Source organism: Lissotriton helveticus, chromosome 10 (assembly GCF_964261635.1).
Source record: "Lissotriton helveticus chromosome 10, aLisHel1.1, whole genome shotgun sequence".
NCBI lineage: Eukaryota > Metazoa > Chordata > Amphibia > Caudata > Salamandridae > Lissotriton > Lissotriton helveticus.
In genome coordinates this window covers 918,088,256-918,109,747 of record NC_136071.1, presented here as the reverse complement: position 1 = coordinate 918,109,747, position 21,492 = coordinate 918,088,256, and the positions used below count along the sequence as shown (strand labels likewise).

At 43.1% G+C, this 21,492-nt stretch overlaps 1 protein-coding gene across 1 annotated transcript in view; it reads right to left on the bottom strand.

The window, feature by feature from the left end:
- ST8SIA6 (ST8 alpha-N-acetyl-neuraminide alpha-2,8-sialyltransferase 6) overlaps positions 1 to 21,492 on the bottom strand; it is a 478,017-nt gene that overhangs the window by 44,623 nt on the left and 411,902 nt on the right. Inside the window, exon 7 of the mRNA XM_078663574.1 lies at positions 14,199 to 14,291. Within this exon, the coding sequence (XP_078519700.1) occupies positions 14,199 to 14,291 (93 nt within the window). The remainder of the gene's footprint in view (positions 1 to 14,198; positions 14,292 to 21,492) is intronic.

Genomic DNA, 21,492 nt, shown 5'->3' with positions numbered 1-21,492 from the left:
ACAACCGTTTCTTAAAAACAGAGTTAAAAAGACAGCATGACTGCGGCAAAACAATGTCAAGACACACAAAATTCTACTAGCCTAGGTGTACGGCTAACTCTTCATGTAAATGATGACCACCTGGTTGTGTGGTGCTGTACTTTATTATGAGTCTTGATTCTGATCTCCTCATTTCTTTGATTCTATCACCTCCTCTCTCCCTGATAGGAACAGTCTCCAAAACACAAAAGGAATGCAGATGGGCATTGCTCTTATGGTGTGTACCAAAGTGCCTTGCTATTGGGTATTGTTTATCACCATTGGTGATTGCCCGCCTGTTTTCCAGAACTCTCCAGAATTTCCCCAGTGCTTTTCTAACCGCTTTGGATTGAGAGTGAAAATCTGTAATGAATCTACTAGTCATACTGGATCCTGCCTCGCAATTTTTCTCTTTACTTTTGAGCAGGCTATTTCTTTCCCTGTTGTTGACTGTATGTAAAGCTTTGGAGATTCACTTATCGGTATAGCCTATAAGTGCATCTCCAAAGCTTTACATACAGTCAACAACAGGGAAAGAAATAGCCTGCTCAAAAGTAAAGAGAAAAATTGCGAGGCAGGGTCCAGTATGACTAGTAGATTCGTTACAGATTTTCACTCTCAATCCAAAGAGGTTAGAAAAGCGCTGGGGAAATTCTGGAATGTGCTGAAATTGGATAGAGATCTGGCTTCAGGGCTCGCCGAGCATCCCCAAATTACCTTTAGGAGACCAAAATCCCTTAAGGATTTACTCTGTACTACACTTATACCAGAGAGTATCATTCAATGGAATCCGATTCAAGGGTTCTATGTTTGCAAGAGATGCAAAGCCTGCCGCAATAGTAAAAATCAGAAAGAAGTCCAATTATCAAAAGATACTGACAAATTTAAGATCCTCAAACATGTCACGTGTCTGACAGACTACGCGATATATGCACTGAAATCTCCATGCCAGCTCTTTTACATTGGAAGCACCAAACATCCGGCCAAAAAAAAAGTTCTGGAACACATGCGGGCAATCACCAATGGTGATAAACAATACCCAATAGCAAGGCACTTTGGTACACACCATAAGAGCAATGCCCATCTGCTTTCCTTTTGTGTTTTGGAGACTGTTCCTATCAGGGAGAGAGGAGGTGACAGAATCAAAGAAATGAGGAGATTAGAATCAAGACTCATAATAAAGTACAGAACCACACAACCAGGTGGTCACAATTTACCTGAAGAGTTAGCCGTACACCTAGGCTAGTAGAATTTTGTGTGTCTTGACATTGTTTTGCCGCAGTCATGCTGTCTTTTTAACTCTGTTTTTAAGAAACTGTTGTACAAATGTTTTATCACAACTGTAATTTCAGTCACGATATTTTTCTTTTCTTTTATGTTTACAGAACTTGGGATGACACACTGTGGGAATCTGTTCGGCACTGATTGAAAGATTGCACATTTGAAAGAACTGTTCGAATATAAAAGGCACGCTTAATATGAAGTATGACAGCTTTTTAACCATCATAGAACATTTATGTTTTGGCATTGGAATATGCCGTCTACCGCCATGGGTGGCGTTTTAGCGAGCTGCATTGCGTCTTGTCATTTGCCCACTGGGGCTATACAGACAATATTATACCCGTTGGGTACGAACAATTTTGAAATTACTAGCAACATTGCTATTGGGCCCACATGGGCATGATAGATGTAATGTGTATACTTTGTTTTCTTTTGCATTTACCTTTGTTCGTCTCCTCAATTTTGGGATGTTCGGCTGACAGCAAAACTTTAAACAAATGTTAGAATGAGCCGAGTGTCTCACACGGGTCAGCTTGCACTCTCTCTCTCCCCCCTTTTTCTACTTTGAATGCTTTATTGTTTTCCTTCCCTGACACACACTCGGGAGGCACAGAGAACATTGAGTATCTCTCCGCTAAAGTATCTTTATGTCTACTTCACGCTACATTGCCTAGCTTTTGAAATTACATGTACTGACTATACTGATTAAATTTGTGTTCTTTAATAATGATTTATATTGCCAATTATGAACTCAGCGCACAAACTCATCAGCAAAGTCTGTTGTTTATTCCTATTGGTATGACGTGAATACCATGTGATAATGTATATTATGCACGTAATGCAGTTCACTCGTTCTCGTGAGAAAGGTTTACTTGCGAAACGCGTCGAGAAAAGCCTTTGAAATAAAAACACGCTTTGCAACTTTGAAGTGGCACGGATTTCTTTTCTTACTGAGGAGAGTTTTTGGTTGGATATATATATATATTTGTTTAGCGGCCATATTGGGGGTATTCGAGCGCTCGGACGCGCTCTAGTCGGGTATAAAAGGGGACGGTGTTCTCTCCGCGCAGCGGACGCGCCGGACTCACGCCGGAGTCATGCCTGAGTCCTGCCCGTCAGCGCCAAGGAGGCGCCAGGGGTCAGGGGTGCTGCTCAGTCTCTCAGTCTTCCCCCTGAAACCTATAGCTACTCCCTCAGTACCCTCAAATCGCTCCGATCTACTCGGAAAGCCTGCCATCACAAACTATTACCTGAGCAACTACGCCGTGGCCTGAAATGCAGTTGCTTGGGCGAACCTAGCTCGCCTAACCTCATTTCCACTATAAGTACTCCCAGGATCCCTGGGGCACAGGATCCTCTCCTATCCCCGAAAGAACTGGGCTTTCTCATTAATGCTCGTTCCCTGGTCAAAAATAACTTTGCTCTTAGAGACTTTATATCACAAAGAAAGCCCTCGTGGGTCTTTTTCACCGAAACGTGGGGCTCAAATTCAGCTGGCCCGGATTTGATTAACGCCCTCCCTGATGGTTATGCCATTCTGAGGCAGGACAGAGAGGGTCGTAAAGGGGGGGAATAGGCATCATTTATAAAAACTCTATTACCTGTCGCATTGAATCCCTTCCATCTCTCCAGTACTCTTTCCAGGCCCCATTCTTTTCCCTCAGCACCTCCCCTAAGGAATCCTTTTCAGGTATCCTCCTCTATAGACCTCATGGTCCTAGGTCTTCTTTTTCCGCCGAATTACTTGAAGTACTCAAACCTTTTATTAATAGGCCCTTCATTACTATTCTTGGAGATTTTAATTTCCATTTAGAAAATCTCAATTCGCCCGATACCCTGTCCCTTGTAAACTCACTGGCCTCCTTTGGTGTCTCTCAAAAAGTGTTGTCTGCCACCCACTCCGCCGGGCACACCTTGGACGGGGTGTTTACGAATGATCCCAGGTTAGAGATTGCCCCTCCTCTTCCTCTCTCCTGGTCGGATCAGAAAGGCAGTTCCCTTTGAGCTCGCGTCAGGCCGGCCTGTCTCTTCCCCTACGGATAAGAACTGTTGGGTCTTGAGAAGGAGCTACAGGGGCCTGTCAAATGAATCTCTTGGCCCCCTTATTGTTAACTTTAAGCCCCCCCTCAGTCAGGACATTGATGCTGCTGCCCGCGAGCTTGCGAGTACCATCTCTAGGGCTGTGGATGCCCTTGCTCCGCTTAAGTCTCAATATTGCGCCAGGAAACACCCGTCAGCGCCCTGGTACTCGGACTCCCTTAGACTCCAGAGACAGGAGTGTAGGAGGCAAGAAAGGCTCTGGAGAGCCCAGCTTGATTCTGACGGGAGGACCAAACATAAAAATCTCATCAAGATCTATAAGGCTGCTGTATTGGCCGAAAAGCAGGCATACTTCTCCAGACTAACCTCCTCCCTCACCTCTCCTAGAGACCTGTTCAAAGTTGTAGACACTCTATCCCATGTTCAACATCCTGATCCCATAGTTCCCTCTCAAGAACTATGCGATCAAATTTCCACTTTATTTCATACAAAAATAGTGGACATCTATACAGCACTTCAGACTTATAATCTCACTCATGCTCCCCCTCCTAGGCTAGAGCCTATCTCAGCTCCCAGTGTAACCCTCTCCAGTTTCCCCCTGCTTACGGTTGAGGCCCTTGACAAGCTCCTCAACACGCTCAAATCAGGATCTCCTCTTTACCCCTGCCTGCTAAAAACACTGAAAAACTGCAGGGAAACTCTACTTCCCCCGTTTTTGGAAGTTATGAACAGGGCCATCTCCAGTGGAACCTTTCCTGCACCCTGGAAGACCGCCATTGTTAAGTCCCTCCTGAAAAAGGCCACCTTGGATCCTGGGACCTTGAAGAACTTTCGTCCCATATCCCTTCTTCCTGCTCCAGCCAAGATGCTGGAGGCTCATCTGAACTGCCATCTTAGCGCCTTCCTTGACAAGACCTGCCAGCTTGATTTCTCTCAGCATGGTTTTCGGAAGGCGCATAGCACAGAGTCAGCCCTCACAGTGGTGGTCAATAATATCCGTGCTAAGGTCGACAGAGGTCAGACTACTCTTCTGATCCTGCTCGACCTCACAGCCGCTTTTGACACCCTGTCCCCGACCATCCTGGCCTCCCGTCTCAGTGAGATGGGGGTGGAGGGGCTGGCTCTGAGCCTCCTTACATCTTTCCTCAATCAACGGGAGCAAAGGGTCAAATTGGGTGACTTCCTTTCCACCGCCAAGCCTTTGCACTGTGGGTTCCCGCAGGGCTCCTCATTGAGCCCCACGCTTTTCAACATTTATGTGGCCCCACTTGCTAGACTTGTCAGGTCTTTTGGATTGGAAGTGCCCTCGTATGCCGATGACACCCAGATCATGGTCTCCCTGTCACAATCCGTCGAGACCACGGCCCTAAATTTTAAAAACTGCATGGAAGCTGTGGCAGGTTGGATGACGTCGAACTACCTCAAATTTAACGGGGAAAAGACCGAGATCCTTGTCTTCGGAGGAAACAAAGAGGTCTGGTCAGCCGACTGGTGGCCACCGGCACTGGGAGCTTGCCCTCAGCCTTCCCCTGTCGCCCGCAATGTGGGGGTCATTTTTGACACCTCACTTACCTTCGACAAGCAAGTAAATAGAACGGTTTCCACTTGCTGCGGGATTCTAAGGGTGCTGAGAAAACGTACCCACTATCTCTCCCCGGACACCCGAAAACTTGTCTCTCTCGCCCTTCTATCCTCGCGTCTGGACTATTGCAATGCCCTATACCTCGGCATGAGCAATAAACTGGTCCACCGTCTGCAAGTTGTCCAGAATGCAGCAGCGAGGTTTGCTGTCGATGCCCCCAGACGTTCCTCTGGAACATTGATCAGGAAAAGACTTCACTGGCTTCCTGTGCATGCCAGGATAAAATTCAAAACTCTGATCATCACTCACCGGGCCCTCCATGGTGCTGGTGCCGAGGATATTAGGTCCTTGGTATCAACCTACGCCCCAGGTAGGGCCCTGTGCTCGGCCAGTAAGAATCTGCTAACTGTCACCCGAATTGCTAAGGCGAGATGGGGAGGTAAGGCGTTTTTTTCCCTTGCCCCCAGACTCTGGAACCAGCTCCCTTTGGAACTCAAGAACCAGGAGTCCCTCGCCCTCTTCCGTAAAGGCCTCAAAACCCTGCTTTTTGTTGAAGCCTATCCCTAGTTCTCCTATGCTCACTAGTTGCACCTGGCGATTTTCCATCTTCTGCGCCTTGACGCCTCCGGGCTAAGTCGCGCATTACAAATCTCCAATCAAATCAAATCAAATCATATGACAGCAATGTTCCTGTTCCGCCACTGTACGGCGGAAAACAAATCGGGTGCAGACCTCCAAGCCAACTCCGTTTCTGTAGCTCGTAGTGGTTCAGAAAGAAAGTACAAATCATCAAATGGATAGCAGAGTTCAAGATTTTATTCAATCAAAACCATAGGACCAGTGTCCATCCACGACGCATTTCACTCCTCTAGGGAGCTTGATCACATATATATATATATATATATATATACAGGGGCCCACCAAATACTCGCCCTCTGAGGAATTGGGTTTTCTCATAGAAGACAGATTCAAGACACTGCGACCACAGACCGGGCAACAGCGGAAAATAAACAAAGGAATAATAACAAGAGACGCAGTGCAAGGAGGAAACACAAGAGGCAGAGGCTTCGCGAAGAGAGGCAAAGTAAAGAAATTGTAGGAGCTCTTCTAGAAATTCCAAGCAATAATGATATTGACGTTGCAAATATAATCCCTGCAAACTGTGAATCCCAAGAAAATGGATTAGGGGACAATACCGTAGTTAATCTCTCTGATATCACCCTGTCTAAGGCAGAAACTCAATTGCTATCTCTGGGTTTATCCTATTGTCCGAGGAACTCATTCAATTATGTCCAAACCCGCATAGACGTTTTTAAATTCATTCGGAAGCTTAAGCTCAAAAAACATTTCAAACTAGCAAATGTTCAGGATCGAGCTTCGAACATTATTAGTAGGTCACAGCCCTCTATTCATTTCCAGGTATCAGATGTCAGAGCATTAAAAGTAGCCCAGGAACTAGTACATGAGGAAGATTGTGCAGAGGGTCAGACACACGACATGTTACAAGCTGCAGGCATTGTGATGAACCAACCCTGCTCTACTCATTTTAAACCTCCATCCACTTTCTGCCCCCTCATGCCTAAGGACAATATTGATGCCTTTAATGACATTGTGGTTGAGGACCTGAAAGGGTTACAGTGTAATATATCTAGGAAAGCAAAGCGCATTAGATATATGGAAAGACAATACAGTAACCTGATGAAGAAACTCAGAAGCAATTCAAATTTAATAATCAACAAGGCTGACAAGGGGGGTAATATAGTAATTTGGCCACGACATCTATATATGGAGGAAGCCCAACGACATCTTAGTGATGGCACTTGTTACAAGAAAGGAACCTTTAATGACATTAGAACTCTGAAAGACAATACACACAAGGAACTGAACCAATGGAAACGAGAGGGTCTTTTGAGCAAACAAGAGCATGCCTTCCTGAAAAACGACTTTCCGGTAATGCCAACCCTTTACCTCATCCCAAAAATTCATAAGTTGATCACTCCTGTACCTGGGCGACCAATCATCTCAGCCCAGGGAAGCTTATTGGAAGCAATCTCAAAGTATGTAGATCATTTATTGCATGAGTTTGTGGAAACCTTGCCCTCATTTATCAAAGACACTGGCCACTTCCTTTCCAAATTGAAGGATGTTGAATGGGAGACAGACTATGTACTCATGGCCTTGGACATTACCACATTATACACCAGCATCCAACATGCAGATGGATTAAGGGCCGTTAAATATTTTTGGGACAAACCCAACATTGTTCATAGACAGCATAACATCATGTTACTCAAAATGATTGAAATTTGTTTGTATTATAATTATTTTCTATTTAATAGAGAAATATATCAACAACTCAGAGGTGTGGCAATGGGGGCCTGCTTCTCCCCCACTTACGCATGCTTGCATGTGGGGTGGTGGGAGGAGCATGTCCTCAGGGGGTCACTTAACCATCTATTTGCAAACAATATAGTCCATTTCTGGCGCTTTATTGATGACATCTGCATAATTTGGAAGGGGACTCCTGAATCAGCCACCAATTTTGTTAATACCATCAATGTAAATGATCTGAATTTACAATTCACCTCTCACATCAGTAATAGTCAGATTCAGTTTCTTGATGTGGAGATTTACATTAGCGAGAAAAAAATTCAGACACGGCTTCACAGGAAATCTACAGCAGGAAATGCGATCCTGCACGCTAGCAGCTCCCATCCAGGGCACCTTATTAGGAGCATCCCCTTTGGGGAGTTCCTTAGAATCCGAAGAATATGCAGCACAGAACAAGATTTGGAGAGTTGCCAAAAAGAAGCTTTTAATAGATTTCTTACCCGAGGTTACTGTTTGAGTGAATTACAGAAGTCCAAAGATCGAGCTAATAGTTCAAGCAGAGAGGAATGCCTTACTGTGGGGAAATGCACTAACAATCAGCAGCCCGACAAAATAGAAGACAGAATTAGTCTCATCACAACATTCAGCACAGAGGAGAGGAAAGTGAGGGGGATACTGAAGAAACACTGGCCATTGCTCAAAACCGATATTACATTGGCCCCCATGTTACCAGATGAGCCGTCTATCACTTTCAGAAAAGCACCCTCAATGAGGAATGCTCTGGTGAAAACCAGTCCAGAAGTAATATCTAACAAAAATTGGCTCTATAACAAATCTGGCTTCCACAAATGCATATCGTGCAGAGCATGCAAATTTGGCATAAATACTAATGAATTTTACTCTGCATTTGATTCTAAGCCCACAAGAACTTTATACGTGCCGCACAGATTTTGCGGTATACGTGCTCCAATGCACTTGTGGGTTAAAGTATAGTCAATTCAGACGTCAACTACCCAGTGGCACGCCATTTTGAGCTAGTGCATAAGAAAAATCTTAATGATTTAAAATACTTTATCATTGATGCTGTACCCAAAAACATCAGGGGAGGCAATAGGGAGAAACTATTAAGACAGTTGGAGAGCAAGTACATTTTGCTGCTTGACACTAGGATCCCGAAAGGATTGAATACAGGGGAAGATCTGTATTGCTTTTTATAAATATCAGGTTAGAATCTAGTGAAGGATGGGGACATTTGTCATTGTATAACCCTCTCTACAATTGGGTGATTCCCGGATTATATATGTACCGGGACATCTAGATCAAGCACTGTCAATGACCATCCTAGTATTGTGGAAATGGGTCGATAATCTCCCCTTTGATAAATCACTCTCTTCTCAGGATGTATATCCATCTTGATATCCTGTATAGCACTGTTTTCTCCTTCATGAGTATATGACATCATGTATATTTTTCCAGTACATTGTTAAAAATCCTTTTATGAATTACAATGAATTTTAGCTAGCCTTCTTCGCCATACTGAACAGAATGATCAACTGTATTTTTTGGGGATTTGATACGAGTATAGAACCAGTATGTATTTATGAAGATTTTCTTTAACATGGTGGTCCATTGAAGCGCCCATTGAAAAAGATATTTATTAGCTTGGTAAACGATACGGTATAATTTTATATCTGATTATCAAAGTGTTTTGAGACTTTGCACTGTTTTGCACTGATTTGCACATATGCTTTATTCTTGCACTAGCACTTTATGTTTGTTTGGTTGGGGCTGGACTCGGAATTTAGCAATGTAAAGATTGAACTGTGAATTTAGAAGATGCACAACCATTGAACATTGATGAACCCTGATATTTATCTGCAATTATGAATTGGCATTTATTTTGTTCAATGTACAATGAATTTAATTACATGTAAAATCAATGGTTTTTTTGCAATGCATACGATGTTAGGTTGTATATATTTAAAAGTATTTGTACTTTCATATTTTTGCACAGTATTTATAATTGCTCCGTAAAATCTGTTTTCCATTTCTATGCGCCTTAACCCCAGCCCCATGACCCCATGATTGCACTGTGTATATAATCATCACTATTGGTTCCAATTTTCATGTGATCAAGGCTACCGTGACGTAGCCGAAACGCGTTATGCTGGAGACGATGGGACAATAAAACCACCTTCTTATAAACTTTTTGCACATGCTGTGGTCTGTACCTATGGTGAACTATGGAGATCTTGGGCCGAGGAGCAGGAGCTGGATTCAATATATATACACATATATATATAATTCACTGAAAAAACCATAGGTTTCACACCAGTTATAGTTAGGTGGAAATATTACTCGCATAAAACCATTGAAATTCCCACGTTATAGTTAGTTGGACTCACTATAACTTGCGCGTGCAATGCACTGCTGATGACGTCACATATTACATCACTCATGACATGGTCAGTGACATCACTCATGACATCACTGATGACATCTCAAATGACATCACTGATGACATCATCCAGTGAATGTGTATATTTATGAAAAATAAATATTTTTTATATATGTATATCTAAAGGTTGATGGAAGAATAAATGGGTAAATAAATGTCTAAATGGATGTTTTTTTGTGTAAAATGTATATATATATAAAATAAATTTCTATGGCAAAATGAAACCCCTCATTTTGTTCCTTTTCAAATTAAATGTATGTGTTACCACTTTATTCCAATCAAGATGACTTCAGGTGTGCCATACTTTTGTCATAAGTAAGACTGTTAGCGTTCTAGTTGTTCTTTAGAACACTCTGGGACATTCTGTCATTGGGCTATAGTTGGGCTACATCTGACTGACATTTGGGCTACATTTGGGCTCTTTTGTCTCTGGTGGCCATCTTGGGAGACTGCATATCAGAATTGTTTTAATGAAATATAAGAGGATTTGAGAAGTTACTCAAAATGTGCCCTAATTTTTCTTTCTTCAGCACTAACCATAATTCCTATGGCAAAATGAACCCCCTCATTTTGTTCCTTTGCAAATTAAATGTTTTACGTGTTAACACTTTATTCCAATCAAGATGACTTCAGGTGTGCCATACTTTTGTCATAAGTAAGACTGTTAGTGCTCTAGTTGTTCTTTAGAACACTCTGGGACATTCTGTCATTGGGCTATAGTTGGGCTACATCTGGCTGATATTTGGGCTACATTTGTTTTTTTTGTCTCTGGTGGCCATCTTTGGGCTACATTGGGCTACATTGGGCTACATTGGGCTACATTTGGGCTCTAACATATATATAGCCCAATGTAGCCCAATATATATTTTTTCAAAGTTAATTTTCGTAAAAACCACTGGAGCATATATCTTGAGACATAGCAAAGGCACATCGGGGTACCAGTCCCTACAATTTTGCCAAGTTTGGTGGAAATCCATTCAGCCGTTCGGGCTAAAAGTGAGTCCAACCGCCCTATGGAAATTAACATGGGGAAAACACGTTTTGGGACCTCCCTTTTATCTCGGCCCCCGCTTGACAGATCCCCCCGCAACTTTCAGGGAAGGAGCGGAGCGCAGCGAGGCAAAGTTAAGGAAAATTACAGGCAGATCCCTCATTCGGCGCCAAAGTTATTCCCAATAGAATGTTGCGGATTTCCTATGGAAAACGATCCTAACTATAACTACCTACTGGTGACCGCCAGTAGGTAATATATATATATATATATATATACATATATATATTTATTTTGCAACATCAAGCTTTAAAATATAGTTTATTTTCATGTTGTAGCTGTTAATATAATTTTTAGGAACTGATGTTAATATATATATATATATATTTTTTCAATTTTATTTAACAGTTTGTTGTATTTTGTTATGTTAAAATTAGTGTATTAAGCACATGTACACCATGAAGTTTTTTGGTGCTAAGGGAAACGAACGGAAAATGATGCAAAATTCTAACAACAACAGGAGTAAGAGAGGTTGCGGGGCATACCTGACCAGCCAGGTCTTAATTTCTTTCCTGAACCACAAGAAATCAGTAAGAAAAGAGGAGAAACAGAGAGTTTCAAATTATTGGGACATGGTCAGAGAAGCAGGCACCATCCATCCATTTCCCATTCTAATTTGGAAAAGTCAGTACATCTGACGATGTGGAGTGAAGCTCCCAAACAGGATTAGGAATTATGGCCCTCAATCAGTAGAGCCTTAAAGGTGATGCAGCAAACATATGGGGGCAGATTTACGTGCCCCTTGCGACACTTTTACGCCGCCGTTGCATCACAAATGTGACGCAACGGCGGCGTAAACAATGCGCCATGTTGCGACTTATTTACAATGTGACGCATCTAGGCAGATGCGTCACGTTGTAAAGCCCTGCGCCACATGAAACCTGCATCAGGTTTCATGTGGGCGTTCTGTCGCAGGGTGGGCGTTCCCTTGTGGGAATGTCCCGTAAAACTGACCCAGTGAAATCTACAAGATTTCACTGAGTCAGGTTTACGACGCTGCTGCGTCAAATCCTCACACCTGCTTCAAGCAGGCGTAAGGAGTGACGCACCACGTTATGTATGGGTGGCCCCTGTGCATTGCAGGAGTTGCGTTGCGCTTGCAACGCGACTCCAGCAATGCGCCGCCCGTACACCACAAGATGCGTCACGCATCTGCCCTTCCTTGCACCATGGTGAGCCGCATTGTAAATGCGGCGGGGATTGCATGACACATCTGTTCTGGCGCATCCCTGCTGATTTGTAGAGATGCGCCAGAACTTGTAAATATGCCCCTAAGTATTATTCTTTGTTCCATTGGGAGCCAGCGGAAGTCCTTTAATAGGGGCCTGACATGACAAGTTGTAGGGAGTAAATTTGTAAGTTTAATGTTTTTAAGGTTTCTGAGCTTTAAAGGGTTTTGGGTGGGCAGTGCTTTAAATCGAGTTCAGAAGCATTTTTATAGGTATTTAGAAGTTTTCATTCATTACGAAAATATTTCATTTTTTACAAATTATTAATTTATGTTTATAGTACTTTTTTAGGTTGTTGGGTTTTATATGGGCAATGGGTAGGTAGCTTTTATACTAATTTTATAAGTATTATTTGAAAGTACTTAACATGTTTAATTAACCGATTTTTTTAACTTATATAAAATGTGGGGGGTTATTAATTTATGAATGAATAATTATCTATTTTATTTTGCATTGTAAATTTTAATTTTATTTAATACTTTATAATGTTTTTAATATTTTTGCAAGATGTTTTTTTTTATTGTGTTTGGATATGATTTCAAAATGTTTAATTTTTAAATTATAGTATGACATTTCAGCATTTTTTTACATTTTAATTTGTTTTGTTAGATAATTTGGAAAAATAGAAATGTTCAGGTTTTTATTTGTCAATGTTAATTCATACTTTATTAGTGTAACTACAATTAGTTTTTGTATTTGTAATAAAATTATAAGTTTAGTATATTTTTATTTATATATTTTTCATATTTTGTTAGTTAATATTTGTTTGCCATTGTATTTCTCTGAAAATAATGGTTATTTCTAATGTTATTTTTAAATTGTATTTCTTAAATATTTTATAATGTATATTTTATGTATCACTTTTTTCATTTCCCCTAATCTTGGCTAGCTTGGAATAGGAATAGTAGATGTGATCCTTCCAAAGTCCAACACTTTGTCCAATTTGGTAAGTTTAGAGTGGAACATGTAAATTTGACTCCTCCAAAAACCCACACATTCCCCAATTTTGTTGTTTGAAGTGGCAGTTGCAAATCTGACCTTCCAAAGTCCAATACTTTCAGAAATGTTGTTACATTTGGAGTGGGATTAGGTAAGTATGAGCCTTGCAAAGTTCAGCACATTTGCTACTGTTGTTTAGGTTGGAGTAGGAACATTTAATTTGGCCTCTCCACAGTCTAATACTTTCTTTGCTGTTGCTTAAGTTGAAGTGGGGATTTTAAATCTGACCTCTCCAAAAACCCACCACTTTCCTTAATGTTGCTTAGGTTAGGGTGGGAATAGTAAATCTGAACCCTTCAAACTCTGACACATTCTCTGCTTTTGAGTAGGTTGGATTGGGAATAGTAAATCTGACTCCTCTAAGGTCCAAAAGTCTACATAATCTTGTTAAGTTTGGGTTTGAAATAGTAAATCTAACTTCTGCAAAGTCAAACACTTTCCATACTGTTGCCTATGTTTGGAGTTGGAATAGTAAACATGGCCCACTTCAAAGTCCAACACTTTCCCTAATATATATATTTTTTCATAATTATTATATAGCTTGAACTTGACCCAAAGGTATCAGGTATCAGAGCACTTTACAAGAGCACTAGTTGCGTTATACAGACTGACACATTCATTTTTGTTAGGCACGGGGAGATTGAGTGATTTGCCCAGAATCACAGGATGTTGAGCGTCATTGTCGAGACTCGAACTCGGCTCCCCAGATTTGAGATCGGCAGCCATAGCCATTAGGCTACATCCTCTCTTATATATTGCATAAATTGGAGTGGAAATAGTAAATCTGACCCTCGAAAAAACACTCTTCACGTTCATTATGCTTGGAGGGGGAACAGTATATCTGGCCCTCCCACAATTCAACACTTTTGCTACTGTTGCTTAGGTTGGAGTGGGAATAATGCATTTTATCCCTCCAAAGTCCAACATGTTTCCTATTTTGTGTAGGTTGGAGTGGCCATACTAAATCTGGCCCCCAGAGTTGAACACTTTTCTCAATGTTACTAGGTTTTGAGTTGTATTAGTAATCTTTACCCCTCGCCCCCAAAATATATGCATTTTCACAAATGTTAGTTGGTAAGTCATAAAACTAATTATTATTCTTAATTTTCTTACTTATTTCAAGATATTAATTTGATGCATGCACACGTTTTGATAATGAATAATGCAGAATTAAGTTGAAAGCAACAACATGTACACAATTATACTCACTTATGTATAATGATACTCGGATTGACAGTCACAACGTTTGTTTTATTTCCAACATCTTCATAAAAATGCCCGTTGATAGGTGGCAGATTGCACCTAGGGTTTAGAAACAACAGTTACAGATGTAAAAAAAGATACACCATTCACTTGCAGAAAAAAATTAATTTTGCTTGCCATGTCAACAATCTTTACTTTCAGAAACCGAATGATCACAGAATTTCAATCACCAGATACCCTTGAAACTATATGTGTGGTAATGTTCAGGGCCGGACTGGGAACACAAATCAGCCCTGGACCAGCCTGGGGGGGAAGGAGGTGCTACTGAGAAGCACTGCTGTCAACCGCTTTAGCACAGCTGTTTTTTTTACAGGGCGACGATATTGCAGCACTGCTGCAAAACTGACCCCCAGTAACAAAACCAGCCCCTACAGCTCGAAAACGGGCCCCCACCCTTCTGGCCCACCGGGAAAACACCCAGTGCCTGCTACAACCAGTCCGGCCCTGGTAAGGTTTTAAGAATGTGAAAATTAATTTGCAAACCTAACATTGTTTCCTTTTGTCGTTTCATTTCCTTAGTTGTTATAATCTTGTGATTCAAATGGTAAGATAACTTTACCACCAACTGTAGGACAGTGCCATGAATCTATGCATAATTTTGTTAGCTGCTATTATTACTTGTAATGTGCAAAGGATTGCCGTCAAAATATAGCCACAAGTGGCTTAATCATCAAGACTCACACATTAAAATACATAAAAAACAATAAACTTATTCTGTACAAACATTGCACAAAACAGAATAAAGCAAAAGGGTTCTCATTATGAGCAGCCTGGTGTAATGGTATGATCATAACACACCGTCTCTCACTGGTATTACTGCTCCTTAACTTGACCATTCACAGTTCGGAAATTATAATAATAATAATAAGTGAGATTTATAGAGCGCACGACTACCTCCAACCGGGTGTCCCGGCGCTAAGGTGCAGATTCACAATGAGGAGGAAAGGGGGGGAACTTCAGGAGGTAAAAAGCAAGGTTTTCAGTGCTTTTCTGAAGGCCTGTTCAGGTTCAATCAGCCGGAGATGGGGAGGCATGGAATTCCAAAGTGCTGCAGCTCTCACCGAAAAAGCTCTGCCGCCTATCCTAGCCTTAAAGAAGCGAGGAATCCTGAGAAGTTTCATGTGATTAGATCTCAGAACCCGCCTTGATTATAGTTTTGGAGTCTGTCTCAAGTAACCCGGGCCCCGATTTCTGGTGGCTTTCTAGGCGAGGGTGAGTGCCTTATACTCGATCCTCCTATTGACGGGCAGCCAATAGAGGCTTTACAAGTGAGGGGAATTGTGGTGGCAGAATGGCACTTTCCTAATCAATCTGGCCGCAGCATTTTGAACTATTTGCATCCTGTGAACCAGATAGGCAAGTAGTCCTATATAAAGGCTATTAGAATAATCTAACCGAGACGTGACTAGTACATGGACCACTGTCTTCCTGCAATCTATCGGAAGGAAGTGAAGGAATCTTCACAGGGCTCTCAGCTTCCAGAAGCATGTTGAGGAAACCTGGTGAATCTGGGCCTTACAGGAGAGGTCATTATCAAATTTAAACCCCACATTTCTGGCAGGGAGTGAGCTCTGAGGACCACCAGAGCTTAGGCTGAGTGGGTGATGATTGATTAAAGAATAGGACCTCTGTTTTCTCTGTGTTTAATTTTAAGCAATTGTCAGTCATCCAGGCCAAGATGTTAATCAGGCATTGCTTAAACTTGGCAAAGGCAGCCTCTGAGTGTTCTTTGAAAGAGAACACCAGCTGGGTGTCATCAGCATAGGACAGTACTCTTACTACCCATTTCTCGACTAGGGTTGTGAGGGGGTGCAAATAAACATTGAACAGTAGAGGACTCACAGCCGAACCCTGAGGAACACCACCAACAAGGGGTTTCTGGGAGGACACAAGGGGCGGACGAAAACCTGTTCAGAGGGGTTCTCTAAGAACAACTGGAACCATGACAATGTGTTTCCCCTCACTCCCAAGTGTTTAAGTCCTGCCAAAAGAATCTGATGAGATACAGTGAAAAGTAAAATAACATACAGAAAGTAGCGGTTCCCCATTTGTAAGAAATATTTTCACACTGGCAATTTCCTCTTTTGAGCAGGTGAAAAAACTTTTCTAAAATTACATATGCCACGTATTCAGATGGTTTTCTTTCATTACTTGTAATCCTGACATAGATGCAACTCCTGTTACAGGCAGCATTGGATTATTTGGCCACTTGTAATGAGAGCCTATACAGCATTTGTGATACTATAGGTGGCTAGTGTCTGACTGAACTATGCAGTTGTTTTACTTAATTCATTTGCTAAACATCTATAACAGAGTCATACAGCGCTAAAGAATACTTCAGAGCTTGGTGGAAAAGGTGGAAAATGCATGTGGAGGCAGAAGGTTGGGCTGAGAAAGTAGAATTTAGGTAGAAGTACAGATACAGGATTTACGCAGGAGAGGTACTAGGGTAAAGATAAATTGACAAAGTAATAAGTAAGGTAAATGTACTAGTGTAGTGGTTGTTAACTTGTGGTCCATGGAAAGCTCATTATAATTAAAATGTTGACTTTTTAAAACTTGTTTGTGATTTTTTTTTATTTGGTTGTGCTTGTTTCTGGGCTTTTTTGTGTATTGTTTTACTGTTCAAATAATTGATAATGCTTAGGCCGGGATACCCTGCTTCAAGTAATGACCTAGTCGGAAGGGCCTAGTTTCCAATAATGATTCTCTGGGGGTCCCCATGTTCAACAAGTAATAAGTAGGAGTCCACACAAGTCAGAAAGTTGAAAAAGTACTGTACTAGTGTACATATATTGTTAGGGTATAGAAATGAAAATGAAATCAAAAATTATATTTGTATAGCGCTGGAACTACCCGGAGGCCTCGCAGCGCTTATATTGATTGTTGAAGGGCAACCCGAGACGTTAACAAGTTTTAGTGTACAAATGTGTTTTCAGCGCTTTCCTGAAGGCCATCCTGTTTGGGTTCCCTCTAAGGGCGAGGGGGAGGGAATTCCAGAGCTTAGCAGCCGTGTGGGAAAAGGAGCGGCCGCCCCATCTAGCTTTGTTGATTTTTGTTGTAGTCGCTAGATGCAGTGATCCGGAGCGAAGGGCTCTGGGGGGGACGTAGGGCAGAACTAAGGGAAACAGGATAGCAGGGCCCGTTTGGTGGAAGGATTTGTGCACAATGCACATAGCCTTGAACTGAGCTCTAGCGGCGACTGGAAGCCAATGAAGATTGTCTAAGGCATGCCTGGCTGACTGCCAGCGGGGGATGTTGTATAGTAGGCGGGCGGCGCAATTTTGGGTAACCTGGAGCCTGTGGGTCACAGCTACCGGAGCTCCCAGGTATAATGCGTTTCCATAGTCCAGGCGAGAGAGGATCAGGGCCTGGACCATGATTCTCCTCGCCTGGAAAGGGAGCAGGGGGAGCACTTTACGAAGCATCTTCATAAGCCCCGCGCAAGTAGCCGCTGTTTTAGTAGCTTGAGCCGAGAAGTCCAGCGACTTGTCGAGCCATATGCCCAGGCTCTTTATCTGGGGTTTGGGGAGGGGCGCCGAGGCAAGTGGGCCAGATGGAGGCCAGAGAAGTCAATGGAGGGTTGCCCAGTAGCATGACCTCCGTTTTCTCTCCATTGAGTTTGAGGCAGGAGAGTTGCATCCACCTAGCTACAGCCTCCAGACAGGGACCTAAGGTGTTAGACGACCCATCCATGTGGTCTAGAGAGACCATCAGTTGGGTATCGTCTGCGTAGGTGACAATACGCACACCAAAAGGTTGGACTATCCCCGCTAGAGGTTGCATATAAACGTTAAAAAGCGTGGGGCTCAGGGAGGAGCCCTGAGGCACCTCGCAGCTAAGTGGATGTTTGATGGAAACTGCCTCACCCTCAAACACCTGGAAGAAACGCTTATCTAGGAAGGAAGACAGCCATTCCAGTGCCGCGTCCGACACACCCAAACCCATTAAACGATGTAATAAAATGGTATGGTTGACAGTGTCGAACGCGGCACTGAGGTCGAGCAAAATGATGGCTGCCTTTCCTCCTCGGTCCAGCACGGCTCGGGTTTCCTCCGTCACCGCAATAAGAGCAGTTTCGGTCCCATGCTGGGGGCGGAACCCTGTCTGAGAGACACAAAGCAGATCCGCTGATTCCAGGTGATCTACTAAGATGGTGTTGATGTGCCTCTCAAGCAGTTTACTCATCCAGGGGAGTAAGGAGATTGGGCGGAAGTTAGCCAAGCTGTTCTGGTCCAGGGAGGGCTTTTTTAATAAAGCCTTGACCATCGCACACTTCCAAGAGGCGGGGACAGAATTAGTGGTGATGGAAGCATTGAGAGTGTTCAGAACGGCCGGGCGGATAGCGTCCCAGACCTTAGTGAGAATCCACGGAGGTGCTGGGTCATTGGGGGATCCCGAGGTGACTTTCGGGATGATTTTGTCAATTGTGATGGAATCTAACAGAGGGAATTTATCCAGCGTGTGAGGGGCAGTGGGGGCTATCTCCGGGAAGATGGTGGGTCCCTCAGCCTCATTACCCCCAGAAAATGAAGAGTAGATGATTTGGATCTTCTGAAAGAAGTAGGAGGCTAGATCATCACAGCGGGATTGGGCGCCCGTTGGGGACAGAAGCTCGGGGGCAGGGGAAATTAAGGATTTGGCAATTTTAAAAATTTCCTTGGGGGAGTTGGCAGCGGAGTTAATTTTTGAGTCGTAGAAGAGAGCTTGCGCAGTTTTCATTTCAAGTTTGTAGAGCTTTATAGCAGCTCTGTAATCAGCTTTTTTTGAGGGTGAATGATCACTTCTCCATGCTCTCTCTAATTTACGGCAGGATTGCTTCATGAGCCTGAGGGCAGGGGAATACCAGGGAGCGACTTTAGATCTTTTTTATCAGGTCAAGGGATTTCTTAGGGAGGACTTGGTCGAGGGTGCAGGTTATCCAGTTGTCAAAGTTGGCAGTGGCCGTAGTGGGGTTGGACACCATCACAGGAGGATGTTCGTTAAGGGCCTGTGTCCACTCTGAGGACGGAAGCGATGCCCACTTCCTTCCCCATCGTTTATTATTGGTCAGTTGGACAGGGCGGGTGTTTAGGGACCACACAAAGGGTATTAAAAAATGATCGGTCCAGGGTAAGGGAATAGGTACCTCGACCGTAAGGTTGTCTAAGTTGCTAAAAATATGGTCGAGGAGATGTCCCTTGGTATGCGTCGGGTGGAACCCTTTCTGACATAAGTCAATAGCCAGAAAGTTTGAACGAAGGCTATTGGCTACTGAGTCAGATGGGTCGTCTAAATGTAAGTTCAGATCGCCCAGCACGGTGAAATTAGCCGAAGTAATCATAGAATTGGCGGCAATATCTGTGATGTCAGAGACAAAATTGCCGAGAGTCCCAGGTGGTCGGTAAGCTAGAACTCCCGTGAAGGTGGTGGTAGGGGAGAATTCCAGAGTGAAATGTAGACTCTCGCAACCTGATGTCGTAGAGGGGGAGATACGACACCCGTAATTATCTCTGTAGATGATAGCCAACCCTCCCGCCCTACCTAACTGGCGGTCCAGTCGTTTGATGGTATAACCTGGGGGGGAGGCCCAGACTGACGCGGGGTCGAGCTCGAGCTGCAGCCATGTTTCCGTTAAGAAGAGGGCTTCAGGTTTGTACTCCTCTATGAGCATAGCCAACTCAGTGTAATGCTTCGGCAAGGACCGACAGTTAAGAAGGAACATCCTCCATTTTGGCCCAGGGGAGGATTTCCCTGACACCGGAGGGCGCATGCCCCAGTTGCAAGTTTCACACCGAGCCCCTTTATTTGTAGGTGCCATCGAATGCGAACATCGCACATAAGAGGTAGGGCGCAGGGAGTGCAAGAGAGCGGCACTATAGGTCAGGCGATTTCCCGCCATAGTGTCGGCAGAGTCTGCAAGCTGGGAGCGTCTGGACGCGGACTGGCGCAGACTGGCTTATCTTTGGCGCCTCTTCGGCACGTCTATGGCGCTCCCGCTGCGCGTCACCGCTGCGCGATATGGCAGGGGTTTAAGTAGAAGGGGAGTGGGTGGGAGACTAGACCGTCACCCTAACAAGATGGCCGCCCGTGGTGGAATGACCAGGAAGTACCAGCGCTATAGGTGGAGCAGAAGTACCCAGGTGTAGGAGGTGTTAGAGGTACTAAGGTGTAGTTATGGTTAGAGACATCAGAGTATAGCCTAGGTACCATATACCAGGATATGGGTAGGGGTAAAGGTCAAATGGTATAGACAGGAGTAGAAGTACTGGGGTATAGGAAGAGAATTTTATGTTACTGGCAGAGTTAGTGGTATAGAGATACTAGGAAATTGGTAGTGGTTAAAGGGAATATAGAGCTGTAAGGGGTGGAGGACCAGAGTAAAGAGAAAAAGCATTGAAAGAGAAGAGCAGTAAATGACATGGGTATAGGCGGAAGAAGGAAGTGAGGTTCAGAGAAACATGGATGAGGAATGTGTCCTTCACCCCCAACAAAAAGACAAGGTTAACACATTAAAAAAAATCCAGTTCTATTTTTATTTTCAAGCTGCATACCACAAGTTCAAAATGAGCTGAGGTAACATTTTAAATGATGTGGGATAGAATACAGAGGTATTTTATACAGTTGGTGCCCACGTATAATAAACAAATGATCATAATCAATCTTGTGGCATCCTTTTGAAAATGAGAGTATCTGAGATTTCTTCTGGTTCACTTTGTATTCAGAGAGTGGATAACATAAATCTGGTGTGGTAAATGTGTGCATCACTAATGGAAACTGGGGCATGGTTCCCAAACAGAAGATATTTCTAATCTCCTCTTTGATTGTAACAATGTGCAGATCAAGTATTGATATCACTAATTGGTAGTTGCACAGAAATATCGAAATAGAATTGGTTGAAATGAACACGTGTTTTGTACTCCACTCTATTGTGAAAGCCTGGGTTGTGGCTCCTACTGTTACCATACTAGCACTTGAATACCAATACAGAGAGGGCATACCTGGCATCCCCTGCAATATATACATGTGATATTTGTTATAATACGGTAAGCTACAAAATGTAGTACACAAGAGGTGGCTATCAGAAAATGTAGTTGCCATGTGTGAACTAACAAACACAGTGTACACATCAATTAAACAACCCCTGGTATTGGCAACAGCTTGCGCCCTGGTTTAGTGACAGTAGTGTCTGATGCGAAAACTGTGTTTCCTATATGAGGGTGAAGCACCACATGTGTGCAATCAATGGAACCACATTTTA